Source organism: Ambystoma mexicanum, chromosome 4p (genome assembly GCF_040938575.1).
Source record: "Ambystoma mexicanum isolate Mex_15411 chromosome 4p, UKY_AmexF1_1, whole genome shotgun sequence".
NCBI classification, from domain to species: Eukaryota; Metazoa; Chordata; class Amphibia; order Caudata; family Ambystomatidae; genus Ambystoma; species Ambystoma mexicanum.
The window spans coordinates 994,143,606-994,158,590 of NC_090927.1; the positions used below are offsets into that span (position 1 = coordinate 994,143,606).

General features: G+C 47.0%; 1 protein-coding gene across 2 annotated transcripts in view; it reads right to left on the minus strand.

The window, feature by feature from the left end:
* The window catches only part of CRYBG1 (crystallin beta-gamma domain containing 1), a 1,845,005-nt gene that overhangs the window by 519,043 nt on the left and 1,310,977 nt on the right, over window positions 1–14,985 (minus strand). For both annotated transcript variants that reach the window (XM_069606577.1, XM_069606578.1), the window contains one exon: window positions 12,184–12,310. In XM_069606577.1, the coding sequence (XP_069462678.1) occupies window positions 12,184–12,310 (127 nt within the window). The remainder of the gene's footprint in view (window positions 1–12,183; window positions 12,311–14,985) is intronic.

Here is a 14,985-nt window from a genome sequence, read left to right on the forward strand (position 1 = left end):
CTCCGGCACAGCATTTCATTCTGCAGCTGACCCGAGTACACTGTAAGATTTGAGCCCTCTGCGAGTGTGCCTCAATTTTTCTTGTAAATCTTACCCTTTTACTTTTCAACTTTCTCCCTCGGCCGCCTCACAGCTTCTTTTTCTGCCTTGCGCACTCCACTTAGGCCTCCTCCTGCTCCCTCCCTCCCTCAGTCCGCCCGACCCTGATTGGGAACTTGGCCCCATTTAATTTTAAGCACTCGGGGCAGCCCCACTGACCGTTGCAGTCCCCTTCCGGCAGAGGACCACTGGGGCAAAGGGCAGCTCCCACAGTTGCAGCTCAAGAGGGTGTTAGTTGAGTGAGCATGCAGCGCAGCTGTCAACTAGCAGAGGCTGACACAGTGCTGGCAGGGGAACAGCCATTACTGCTCCCTATTTAACTGTCCCTCCTCTATTATTACTTCTATTATCTAATTTCTGCAGTCTGCTGCAATTGACAGTTGTAGGTTATTCTTATCTGGCATTGTTGAATTTTCATAATTAGCCTGTGGGCTTTTCCCTCTTTTCTAGGAAAGTCAAATCTGTGTGTTCTTATATTTGCTGCTGTATTTTTAAAACAAGCTAGACTTCTTCCCTCTTTTCTAGGAAAGTCAAATATATGTGTTCTTGTATTATCTGCGATATTAAAAAAAAATAGGATTCTTTCCTCTCTCTATGGTTTTCCCTCTGTCCTGATAACTCGCTTCTAGGTGTTCCTGCTAAATGATGTCACCTAGACCTTTTTCCCTTCACTGACACTTGGCTCTAGTTGTGTCATTGCTGTTGTTTGTAGTTAGAGTCGTGCTCTGCAGTTCCTTCCTGCCCCCCTATACCCCTGCTCTCCTCTCTGCACTCTCGCTCTATGGTGCTCTCAATCTTCCCCATCTTCTCAAATTTCTATTACATCACCTATGCTATCCCTCTGATGAAGTTTGGAAGGAAAAGGTTCAAGAAGGATCTCCTGGTCTCCAATCCAGGCCTTCCCATCGCTAACACCTATGTCAATGCTTCTTCCAGACAGACTCTCACCGACATCCTTTTTTGTCGTTCCTTCGCCAGACCTATGGATTCCCCCGATGGTCTGTGTGCTCTCCCCTTTCTACTCCTCTCCCACTAATGGTGGAACCCATTGGCATTCTTCCTGCCCTCTAGGGTCATCATTAATGTCCACTAAAATATCACTGTCACGGTCCAGGGCTGCCAGCCCAACCTCCTCCAACTTGATAGGCACCTTCTGTCTCTATTGATATTGATATTTTATTTCTATTGCGCTCTTACACAAGTGGTTCAGAGCGCGACAAGGCAAGGGAGGGGAACAGGGGAGAACAAAACAATGATCTTACTAGGCCCAGTGACATTGAGAACGTGCAAGTACATGCGAGAGGGGGGTGGGAAAAGTGCATGGAAGGGGGAGAAGTGGAGAGTGCGGAGCAAAGGAGAAACAGATAAATGATAATAAATAAATAAATAATAAAGGCAACAAACAGTGGTAGTGCAGCCAGCAATTGGAAAGTGCTGGGTTTAAGGCAGCAGACAGGGTAGGTCTGATAAGTGCAGGAAGAAAAAAAGGGGGGGGGGGGCTGTATGGGTACAGATACAGACACCAGTGCAAGGGGTTGGCCGGAGGCAGTGCGGGAGGATGAGCAGGTACCTGGGCCCAAAGGACAGAGGGTGGCCAGGTGCACGGTGCCAAGAGAGCACAGATCAGCAGGGGAGAGGGGTAGCGAAGGCAGAAGGAAAGAGGAAGGTCTTGAGGTGCTTCCGGAACCGGAGATGGTTCTCCTGAAGTTTTAGAGTGGCAGGGAGGCTGTTCCAGAGGGAGGCCCCAGCCGAAGACAGAGATCTACCCCCAGCTCGCTTCTTTGAAAAACAACTGACCCTGAGGGAGTTCGAGGTAGAGGAGCAAAGAGCTCGAGAGGGGAGGTATTTGCGGAGGGATAGCTGAAGGTATTCTGGACCAAGGCCCCAGAAAGCTTGTGGACAATGCAGAGGGTTTTGAATTTAATCCTTGCATCCACTGGGAGCCAATGGAGATATTTCAGAGCTGGAGAGATACGATCCCAGTGCTTGAGGCCGAGGACAAGTCTCGCAGTCCTGTTCTGGATTAGTTGCATAGGACGGAGAGTAGAGGCAGGTAAAATTAGAAAGAGGCTGTTACAATAGTCCAACCTAGAGAGAACAAGAGCTTCGGAGACCATGAGCTTCTGGGGAAAGGAGAGGAAAGGCAGAGTACCTCTGAGGAGGTGCAGTACGAAGTTTGACTTTTTAGAGACATCAGAGATGTGGGCAGAGAAGGAAAGTGTGGACTCAAAGATGACCCAGAGGTGCTTAGCCTCCCAGGTGGGGGGAGGAGGAGGGCCAAGGGAGGCCAGCCAGAGAGTGAGGAGAAAGGATGGTGAAGGTGTGCTGCTGAGGAGGATCTCCATGTTGCTGGAATTCAGACAAAGAACATTGGCGGCGCACCAATCTTGAATGGCAGTTAGGCAATCAGAGATGAGTGAGAGAGAGGAGGTGGCCGAGGGCAGCCTGATAATGAGTTGAGTCTCGTCAGCGTAGCACTGGAATTTTGAGCAGAAAATGGCAATGCAGTGGGCGAGAGTTGCCAGGTATTGATTGAAAAGCCAGGGCGAGAGGTTAGACATCTGGGGAACACCACAGGTAGAGAGGAAGATAGATGATAGGAAAGACCCAAGTTGGACCAAGATGGACCTGGGAGGGTTGATCAGAGAGGAAAGAGGTCAGCCAGGCCATGGCCTGATCAGTGATACCCAGGCTGAGCAGGATGGTATAGTTGACAGTGTCGAAGGCAGAAGAGAGATCGAGTAGGATGAGCACAGAGAGAATGTTAGAGTCAAGGTTGGAGAGCAGATCTTCACGGATGTTCAGGAGAGCAGTTTCCTTGCTTCTGGCAGCTCTGAAGCCAGACTGGTGGTCATGGAGACAGCCAAAAGAATTGGAATGAAGTTTAAGATGAGAAATGGCCAACTTTTCCATGAGTTTGCCCAGAAAGGGAGTAATGGAAATTGGGCGATAGTTAGCCGGACAAGAAGTATCAGCCCGTGGGATTCTTGAGAAGAGGATGCACAAGGGAGTGCTTCAGAGGGGAAGGGAAGTAACCAGAGGCAAAGGAGTGGTTGCAAAAATCAGCAAGGGCCGGAAGCGAGGGTGTCAATGTGGTCCTTGATGGTTTTAGAGGAACAGGGATAAACCTGTTTTGACGAGGCTTTCATAGATCGGTCTTGTCTCTCACCAACTTCTTCCCCTCTCCTGCCTCTCCTCCTTCTGCCACCCCTCTGGCCCCTCTGACGGGTGTACCACACTTCTGTAGCTCTCCTCGGAAAACCTTCAGAAGTGGCAACCTTCTCCACTTATCCATCATCAGATCACCGTGAACCCCTATGGCAGACAGAGGCCCCCGGGCCACGCAGATGCTACCCAGCACCTTATTCAAGGACCCATGCCTACATTGTACAACCATCCTTGATAAAGACCCAATGGTCGAAACACGTGTTGGCTTTTCTCGTGCAAAAGGGCAACATCGTTGCCGCCAAGATCCTGGCAATCTTTTGCCAATTAAAAACCAAAGTAACAAACACCAACAAGTTTCCGGACTGAATTATTGTCCAACGTGAAGGCACTACTGAAACAAGTGAACACATATTCAACCAGTCCAATACCACCAGGGATCCAACACAAGTTTTTCTCCACTTAGCTACCCTGAAATCTTGCTCTGCTGTCCAACACTCCTCTGACATCTACCACCTCTTTGAACACCTTGACCTAGACGTCCTTGCTCTCACCGAGACATGGTTCACTTCCAACTCTGTCAAGAGTTTTGACACTATCCTGCCTGAAGGCTACAAGATCCTCTCTCAGCCCAGGCCTAACTGGCCCGGGGGCGGAGTTGCTCTGATCTTCCCTGAGTGGGTCCCTGCTACTATCATACCCACTCAGGACGACTACTCTCACGAATGCCTTGCCTGCAGGCTTAGTGTTTCCCTGGCGTCTCTCTGACGCAGGCCACAACCTACAGGCCCGGTGGCCAGGTCTCCCACTTCCTCTCTGAATGGGTTGACCACACCTCTTCTCTCCTTGCCTCCTCCTCCTCCAAGCTTCTCCTCCTCTGAGACTTCAATATACAACTCGACTCCCCTGTTGCGGCCTCTGGGCTCTTCCGCAACCTCTATAACTCGTCTCCCCTCTATTCTTCAGTCCGGTCCGACGCACTCAGGTCGCCTTGGTTGTGCTCATCTCACCAGACATCCCCATCTCCAATCCTCATTACTCCTCTCTCCTGGTATGATCAGGCTCTCCTTTCCTCTCACCTGGACCTCCTGGGTCCCCCGGCTAAGACCCCGCCCGCACCGCTAGTCTCCTTCTCCGTCATTTGACCTATGGAGCAAGTGTCAGTTGCTGCTGTTGCCACCACCTTTACTCCCCCTCCTACTTCTGACACTGAATTTCACTCTGACACAGCTCTTACTAACATTCAACTCTCGATCTCCAACACTCTGGACATCCTTGCCCCTGTCATGAGGATCCGCATGAAACCTGCCTCCAAGTGCAATTCCTGGTATGACTCTGACCTGGCCGCTCTGAAACACATGTGCAGAACAGCTGAGCGGAAGTGGAAGACCTCAAGCACATCCCATGACAAACTGGACTGCTGCCTGCTCCAAAAGCAATACAGACTCTCCACCTGCTCGAAGAGGGCCTTTTTCCAAGCCTGCATCTGTGTGGCCACTAACATGGCTGAACCTTTCAAAATCTGCAAAGAACTCGCCAACCCTATTGCAGTCTCCACTTCTCCTCTGCGTTCCCTGGAACTGTGCACTTCCCTGGCCTCTCACTTCATTTCTAAAACTCAGGATATCTTGTCTTCACGCTCGTCTACTCCTCACCCTTCTCACTCACCCATTCTCAGGTCTCCCATGGCCCCTCTCTATCTCCCATAACACCTGATGAGGTTTCTAGACAAGTCTGGTCTATGAAGGTCTCATCCAACCAGGTGCTCCCCTGCTCCTCCAGAACTATAAAGGACAACATTGACTCCCCTGCTCCAGCCTTGGCTGATTTCTGCAATCACTCCTTTGTCACTGGATCCTTCCCCTCACTCCTCAATCACTCCCGTGTGCAACCTCTCCTCAAAAGGCCTTCTGTCGACCCTTCCTGTTAGGCAAACTACCACCCTATCTCCATTACCCCCTTCTTAGGCAAACTCTTGGAGTAGCTGGCCATCTCCTAGTTATCCATCACACTGAATCTGTTTGGTTGTTTCCACAACCACCAGTCTGGCTTCAGAGCTGCCAGAGGCACTGAAACTGCTCTCTTGAACACCTGTGAAGCCCTGCTCTCTAATCTCGACTCCAGCTCTCCCTCCGTTGTCATCCTTTTGACCTTTCCTCTGCCTTTAATATTGTCAATCGTGCCACCCTGATAAATCAGCTCAGTGATACTCTTGGCATTACTGACCTGTCTCTGGACTGGTTGACCTCCTTCCTCTTGGACCGACCTTCCTAGGTTCAACTGGACCCTTTTCTCTCCACCTGGGGAGTCCCTCATGGCCCTATTCTCTCACCTTGGCTGTTCAACTTCTACTTGGCTCCTCTAGCCCACTTGATCTCCACCTTCTCTCCCAACTTTCAGTGTTATGCGGATGACACGCAGCTCTCCTTCAAGCTTCCCTCCTCCGCCTCCTCTTCCTCTCTCATTCCTGACTGCCTGTCTGCTATTCAGTAATTGTTCTCTGCTAACAATCTATGCCTTAATGCCAGTAAGACAAAGATCCTTCTCATCGGTACCCCTACTCCCTCTTTCCCTCCCACACACTTTTTCGCGCCTTGAAACACTTGTGTATAGGCGCGTTACAAATGCCATATCATATCATATCACTTACCGCCCTCCATGGAGACCCTCCCCTCACCCTCCTGTGAGGCAAAAAACCTTGGTTTCATCTTCGACTCTTCACTCTCCTTCTCGCCTCATATCACCGACCTTGCCAAGAAGGCCCACTTTCAGCTCTAACTCCTCAGAGGCATTCGTCCTTTCCTTACCTTCCCCCAGAAACATAATGTCTCCAGAGCTCTGGTCCTCTCCAGGCTGGACTACTGCAACAGCCTCTTCCTTAATCTGCCGAACTCCTCCCTTCGCCCCCTTCAACTAATCCAGAATAGGACTGCAAGACTTATCCTTGGCCTCAAGCCGGGGGACTGCATCTCTCCAGCCCTAAGATCTCTCCAAGGGCACCCAGTTGCTGCGAGGATCAAGTTCAAGACCCTCTGCATCATCCACAAAGCTTTCTGGGGCCTGGGACCCAGCTACATCCAACTCTCTTCTCCCTAAATACCACCCTGCTAGAGCCTTTTGGTCGTCTAGCTCTAACTCTCTGCAGATCAGAGGTTTTTCCAAGCAGAGAGTGGGGGATAGAGCTCTCTCCTCTGCAGGTGCCTCCCTCTGGAATGGCCTCCATGCCCCTCTCAGACTTAAGCCTGATCTCCTTAAGTTCTGGAAGCTGCTCATGACCTTCCTTTTCTCTTCTTCCTTCCCTCTTTCCCTCCCTAGCTAATGTCCCTGCACTTGCCTCCCCTCGTACTCGCTTTTTCTCATGGGCCCTTCTGCCCTGACCAGCACCCCTCCCCTGCACTTCTCTTACTGCACTTGCACATTCTGAATGTCACAAGGCCTATTAGGATCATTTTCGTCCTCCCTTTTCCACCCACCCTCTTTTCTTGTAGCACCTCGAAACACATTGTCTAAAGTTGCATTATAAATACCCAATAAATAAAATAAATACATCTCTTGGTGACCTTTGCACCCATTTCTTCAAATGTCTGGGTGACCCTTGCACACCTTTCTCCAAATCCCCCCTCAACACTCCTCAAGATCTCCTCTTGTCTTCTCCAACAGCCAGTCTCTCCGACTCCTCTGGCGTATATACACTGTGGTCTCACCTCCCAATGGGTGGGACTCTGGATAAAGGACTACACCCGTGTGATCCTGAGCTTGGCCCGATTGGTTAATGTGACCTGGGTCAGGTGGAATGAAAGGAGGATAAGCCTCATCTATACTACTGCCTGCCGCCATCTTGAATTTTACTTTCACCTACGTAACCCTCCCTGGTGCCATCTGCACTGATCTGGAGCCCCTGGTTCCCCCCAGCGTATAACCTGAAGGTCAATAGTATATTGGGGAGTTTAAACACTGTAACCCAAGTATTTTAATGAAAAGTGTTAAACTTGCAACCGTACCTTACCCTTAACTAGATTTGCTGAGTTTCTGGAAATTGTCTTCTGTAAAGAGAAATGTATCTATTTCTAAGCTTTCCAGTCTGGCTATTGGCTGCATTCACTATCCTAAGGGCTTTCTAAAAGATCTTCAGTTAATGAGGAAGGGTTTTCATTGTTCATATCCCATGCCTTTGAGCGGGAACTCAGTGAGAGTTATCCCATGTATTTCCTCCAAGGAGATACCCTCTAGCTTTGTGTGGCAACAGGTTTATTCAACCACCCTCAAAGCAGTCCCCAACATTAGGTAGTGAACTCCAGCAATACTTTCACAATTCGTAATTATGCTGGCCGTCTCGGCAAGTTATAACAAAGGCAAGGATACCCAGAGATGTGTGGGAGGTGGGGTGATAGGGTGGGGATAGTATGTTTCAGAGCACAAGGAGAAGAGCATAACGAAGGAGGAGAGGAGGATGTTGGTGTAAGGGAGAAGGAAGAGAGTAGACGAACGGAGGCGCAGCAGAGGAGAGGTTGGAGAGATGTCTTGGAGCAGGGGTGCAGGAAGAGAAAAAGAGAAGCAAAGGAGGAGGTTACAGGGAGTTAGAGCAGTGTAAGTGAAACAAGTGGAGATGGGCATTAAGGAGCAGCGGCAAACAGTAGGAGGAGCGGATTTGTCAGAGACAAAGAGAAGCTTTCAGTAGCAGGAGGAAGGCAATAGACCAGAAGATGGAGTCACCCAAGAGGAAAGGCGTATTCCGTAGGAGAGAGTATTGACAAAATAGGAGGAAAGGTGGCAAAGAGCAGTGAGAAAATAGAGAGGAGCAAAGGGAGCAAAAGAGAAAATGGAATAACACCCAGAAGGGGAAGAGGAAAAAAATTGGTTACAATTTGAGGAAAAAGGAGGAGACAAGAGAAAGAGGGCAGAAGGCACAGACTATAATGTTGCAAATTGTCGAAGGGGAAGCAGGTGTTGAAAGTTAGAAAGAAGGAAGGACGTAGTGCCAAGGAAAGGGAGGGGGAGAGAAGCAAAAAAGGGCTGGTCAAGACCTGGGACCTTGGAAAAACAGAGCCCGGTGGAGCAGACTTGGTTTCTACACTGACAGACACCTCAAGTTCAAGGAGCATGTCACAAGGAAGACACACATTTCTTGGTATCAACTTACCCTCCTGCAAAAAATCAAGCGCTTCATCCCAACTTCAGATATACTGTCCAAGCCTCAGTCCTCTCCTGCCTGGACGGTGGGCATGCCCTCTTGGAAGGCCTTCCAGTGACCACCCTGGCACTCCTGACAACTGCCCTACATACTGCAGCATAACTGAAAAGACCAAATTCGACCATATCACTGGACCCTCATGGAGCTCCACTGGCTCCTGGTGCAAGCACGTATCACCTTAAAATCCTGGTGCATAATCCACAAGGTTGTCCCCCTCAACTCTGCAAGCAACCTCATCGAGAAGCCCTGCATCTTCCTAGGCCTATCATCAGGGGTGCATACATTTCAGGGGGGCTAACTGGTAATGTGAGGGGCCACTTTAGAAACTGGGCAGGAAAACTTGGGAGCCTCTGCCCCATTTGTTCTTTCCAAGGGTTGTCTGGCTTGGGGACAAATTAGGCACACTATGCCAGTGATAATGACCAAGTGATTGGATTTAAAGATAACATACATTTAGTTGCTTTGAAAATTGTTATATCTAAAACCCAAGAATCCGATAAGGCATCACCCTGTAAGCAAAAGAACCACCAGGGGACCAGGCTGCAGTACAGTGTGCCACAAATCCAACATCCTCTTGAGATACAAACCATACATTTCTGTTCATTATACCATTATATGCCAGTGTAAAAACATTTTCATGCTGGCTGTGCCCATACATTTCCATTCTGGCTGCACCAAAATATGTCAATATTCCCATATATGTACACAATCATGTTTGCTTTGGGTATAATGCCAGAAATGATGCTATAAGAAAAAGTGTCCATGCGGGCTCCGCCAATGTATGGCAGTATTACCACCTAAGGACATACTTCTGGTGGCTTTTCCGTTAAAAATGCCACATCACAATATGTACAAAGTGGTTGCACAATATGGGCCAGTCTAGATACTTAATAACACTTATCGTGCTTACTCTACAACAGATGCCCAGTGAAAAATGTTAAGCCACAGAAAGAAATGGCTAGACTGACTGCACCAAAATGGCAGTCTAGCCACGTAATAAATAATGTCATGCCTACTTTATTATAGATTTGCAGCCTAAAAAAGTAATGCCACAGTAATAAATTACTAAACTGGCTACACCAAAATGCCATTCTAGCCACATAAAACATTATGCTTACGTTATCAAGAATGCCCACTAAAATAGTATGTTTAGCAAACCCCCTCATTCCCTGCCCGTCCCTCTCCCAACCACACTCCAACTCTTACCCTTTACATGCCAAAATCAGCTGTTCAGCCCAGCATTACACATAAGCGCTCATACACACACACGTGCGCGCGCGCACACACACACACACCATCCACTCACTCATTTAAACATACCATTCACTCGCACCCACATTCACTGTACACTCGCTCATTCACACGCGTACCCAGTCCCCCATTCATCATGCACTACTTCACACACACATTGCATAATACACTCCTTGCACACATACATACATAATGAGCTAACATGCAACAATGCTTTCCTCACCTCTCTGCTTAACAAAAAGTAAGTGCGCACATCAGCCCCCTCCTCTTGGATGAGAAAGAGCACACAATGTTATATGTCGGCTCGCATCCCGGGGGAGGTGGCTGATGTGTATATTTGATTTTTGTGAAAGCGGTGAGGGAAGCCTTTCCTGAAACTAGCAGCTTTAAAAATGTGCTATGTTTGTGCAAATACATTTTTCTGCACAAACATAGCAACACTCAAACACTGCAAGTTTCGGGAAAGGCTTCCCTCACCTCTCTGCTTCACAAAAAACAAGTGCACACATCATCGCCCTCCAGGGGTGCGTGCACCTAGGCTAAAATTATGGGGTGTCTAACCCTTAAAATGTTGGGAGAGGCCCTCACTTCAGAGACTGTGGGGGAGGGAAAAACATACTTGTGTTGGGGCATCTAACTTCTTTACGAATTCTAATGAGACTAGTCTAGTGGAGCTCCAATGTTACAAGCAGTTAACTTTCTCCTTCCCATCTGAAACCACACACTTAAGGACTGTTGTAAAAATGAGCAGTCTCCTGTCCCCCCTACTTTTCTAATGAATCCCCTGCCATGCAAGTACTAACCCCACATCACAATTTCAATTGCCTAAAAATGTATGCTGATGCTAACAATGAAAGGCTTTACGTTAGTAATTGCAGGGCCTTTGTTAAAAGGGAAGATCAGGCATTGTTTAATGCGTGTGTCCTTTAATGTCACACCACAGCTCTGTAGGTCGGCCAGGAAGAGTCAACATAGCCCAAAACATCTGTGAGAGGAGGGGACTAGAGCCCAATCTGCTCAATGGTGATGCACCACTGCATATGATCCACCAGAAGCAAGGCCATGTGCAAACTTTAGCTCCACCGGTGCAAGAAGGAAAGAACCAGAAGACCGGCCTTCTCTGTCCACACACCCCCAATCCCCACCTAACATGAGACTGGGCATTCTACTCCCCGAGTTGCTTGTAGATCACTTCCTGTCAAATTGCATGCTCTTCCCTGTTATCTTCCTACACATTTGTAATGATCTGTAGCGGTCTGCTTCTCTAGTCCAGTACTTCACGAAGCTAGGTTTGCACTGAATAAATACCCTAACAATAATAACAACAATAAGGCAGTCCACGACAGTTTCGAAAAGAGTTAGGCCTAATAATCCCAGGGCCCAATGTGGCAGAGTTGTCAACTGTAGGCCTCGAGGGCCGGAAACATGTCAGATTTTCAGGATACCCCTCATTAGTATTCATGAGATAAATTTGCATACACTGATTATAAATATCTGTACATTTTGTCTCTGAATATTGAGCGATAGCCCCAAAACCTGTTAGGTTTCCGACCCTTTCGGCCTGGAGTTGGACAACCCTAATGCAAAGGAAATTAAAACGTGTGACACAAAGCTCCAGTCTGAGGGATTCGAGGCACCAAAGGGGGTGGTGTGTGTATTTTTATTAAAGGTGAAGTGCAATTGCGACATCAACTTCAAAAGACAAGCAGACATCCACAATGATAAATAAAGAAGTGTGGGGTACTTGAAACCCCAGAGACTATATAAACTTGTTTCCCACCAACAAGGATGAGTTCACGGAAGAGAGGAATGGACTCAGGATCATGGTGCTACAGAGTAAGCTGATTTGCAATTCTTTACTAAACCCTTGCCCCATAACCTCAGATATCGCTAAACCCATAATCCTCTGGTTAATAAACAGCCATGAATCTTAGAAGTTGGATTCAGGCCTTCTGTTGACATCCATGCCTGAGATATGCTCCATGTAGTCGAAGAGATTGAGAACTTTAAAAACTGTACATTAATTTGAAGGAGTAAAACTGAATAATGTAAAACAAAAAGCAGATGCAGAGCATCATTAACACACCTCGTCCAATGGAGGGTGTAAGTCTGGTTACGATTTGAGAAGGGCAGCACATCAATTTTTGTAAGAAATAGATCCACTTTCTGAGGGTACCTCCATCAATACGTTAGCATAAAGACTAAAGAAACGTGTCCACTTCAGAAGAGCATAGCTTCTAAGCCTCATTTTGTAGAAGTGCTAGTTAAACAGTGAATGTGCTGAATATCTACTGCAGGTTGAATACAACAAAAAAAAGAAACCACATCAAGGAAATTTATGTTTAGATACAACAGTGTTGCAGCAGAAAGACATAACTTATGACTAATTAGCATTAAAGTGTTAAAAGGGATATTATGCGTTTATCTGGAGAGAGTTGTACAGAGCGAGAAAAAAAGGAAATGAAACAATCCATTACCAAAATGATCGGCTGAACAGACGATATCTTGAAGCTCTTGGCGCCCCAATCCTCATAGCTGGAATACTTTCCTTTCTCGAGCACATATTGTTCTCCAGTAAAGTCTGCATTTTCATATGCCACCCATCTGAAAGGAACATTTACATTACAAGTAAAAATCGGTACATTTAAATTCATATAGACTAGATATCAAAACCCTGAAACGTTTAGGGGCTATGAAGGGTTAACGTTTTTCGACCGTTAACAAAATATGAATCTATTTATTTTTTACAGTTAACCACCCACTCCATCGCTCATGTTAACAACCTAAATGAAAAAGCTTTTCCAGGAAAGACAAGTTCCATACTTTGTGTCATACTCAAGAACACTTGACTCCTTAATGCTGGGTGTAATATTCCTGAAACTGGCAAATCGTACACCCTCTGTTGATCAAAGATGTAGACAGTAGGCTGCTGACACAACCATGAAGACTACAGAAATGGAATCTAAGTACCCTGCAACACTTCAGGGTCACAACTCACATTCTAAATTGAAACAGAACATCTGAAGATAATTAGAAACCATGGCAGAAACACCCGTACATCCCGTAGGAAAGAATGCAACCAACCTCAATACAGCAGTACTACAAATGTTCTGATTGGAGAGCTTTGGTTAAGAGTCGAGTGAAAAGGGAATTGCACTTTCAAGTTCTTGCCAAACCAGAGTAAAGCTGGTTCCCAAAAAACATGTGCACTTTGGCGCTGGCAAGTTGAAGAGCAAAATATCATTGCCTAGCAGCCCTGACCAATTCAACCAATCAATTTGGAACATTTTGATATAACAATACGATTGTAAAAGATTATATAGCAAGCCCAAAACGTAAAACAGCCTTCATTTCCTTGTTTATGAGCTGAAGCAAAAGAAAAACATTTTGCATTTATGTTGAGACATGGTTCTGCAAAGCAACCTTCATCACTTAACTACCGATTGTGGTCTCTTCCCCAGTAACAAAGAATGATTACATAAATGATGCTAACGAAATTACTCCACTCCTTTATCAGAATAATTACTCCTTATTCACCCACTGATGTCCTCTCCTCCCCCTTCCATGTCTTTTCCTCTTTATTCTCAAACTGCCAGAAATAAGAAATCCACTTATGGTATAAGATTAACTAAACGGGAAGCGCTGATCAACTGAACATTCCAAAACTATGACCACACGCAAAGGCAAAACGTGTGGTTTCAAAGCCCATCCTCAGAATTCTCACATATTTATTTATTTATTATTTATTCAGATTTGTAGAGCGCACGTCAGCCCGGGGGCATCGTGGCGCTTGTTACAGACAATATCTTAGTTACATAGGATACAATATTTACATACAAGATACAATATTTACAGTAGACATGTACACATTAGCAATGTAGTATATTTACATGGATTCCTGAGAGTTTCCTATTATTTTGCAAGGAATGAGGTTTTCAGTTTCCTGCGAAAAATGGGGAGTGAGTTTTCCGCTCTAATGTCTGCAGGAAGAGCGGTTCCAGGTCTTGGCTGCAATGTAGGGGAAACTTAGACCTCCGGCTTTGGCTTTTTTGATGCGTGGGATGCAGAGTAGATTGGAGTATTGCGTCCTGGTGGGACGGGAGGAGGATGTTTTGAGGATGGTTTCTGATAGATAGGACGGGGCGGAGAGAGAGGGGCATTTGTGAGTGAGGGTGAGGATTTTGAGAGTGATCCGCTCTTTCACCGGGAGCCATTGGACTGAGTGCCTGGCATGGGTGATATGCTCTCTTCTTGGGATACTAAGAGCGGCCCGGAGAGCATTGTTCTGCGTGACTTGTAGTCTGTTTAGGTTTTTGGCTGATGTGCTTGCTAGGAGCGCATTGCAGTAGTCCAGTTTGGCTCCAATGGTTGCTCTCGCTAAAGAGAGGCAGTTGGGTTTAGAGAGGTAAGGCTTGATGGCGTTTATGAGTTTGGTGGTGTGCGCAGATGAGGAAGTGATTGCGCTGACTTGTCTAGTCATAGATAGTGAGGAGTCAAGGTATACTCCCAGTGTCTTTACGGCTGTGGATACGGGGATGATGGAGTTGTCAATGGAGAAGTTGGCGTACAGTTTGTCCAGTTTGTCTAGGGTGTTCTGTTGACCTAATATCATGATTTCAGTCTTGTCTCCATTGAGGCAAAGGCCATTAACTGCCATCCATGCCTTGATGATGGAGTAGATTGTGTGGAGTGCCTTGGCATCTTCGTTGTATGATCCTGAAAGGGGTAGAAGTACTTGTGTGTCGTCCGCGTAGTTCGTGTATGTGATGCCGTATGAGTCGAGTTTGTCAAAGAGGGGCTTGGTGAACAAGTTGTAGAGTGTGGGTGCAGTACATGATCCTTGATGGACCCCGCAGCGGATTGTCGTGGGAGTGGCGTTGGCGATGTCCGGGAAGACTTTCATGGCTCTTCCCTCTAGGAAGGAGGTGATCCAGAGAGCTGATTCTTTAGAGAAGTTGGCTGAGTGTGTGAGGTGTGAAGTGAGAGTCTTGTGATCAACCTGATCGAAAGCGGCTGAGAGATCTAGAAGGAGCAGAAGAACAGGCTTGCCTTTGTCCATGATTTGGGTGATCTGACACTTCAGATCCATCAGGGCTGTTTCTGTGCCATGTCCTTTCCGGAAGCCTGATTGCCTCGTCCAGAGGATGGAGTGGGTTTCCAGAAAGTGTTGGATTTGGCAATGTGCGGCTTTGTCCAGTAATTTCAGGAGGAATGGCACCGTGGTTATTGGTCTGTAGTTGTTTGGTTGTAAGGGGTCGAGAGTAGGTTTTTTTTTAGGA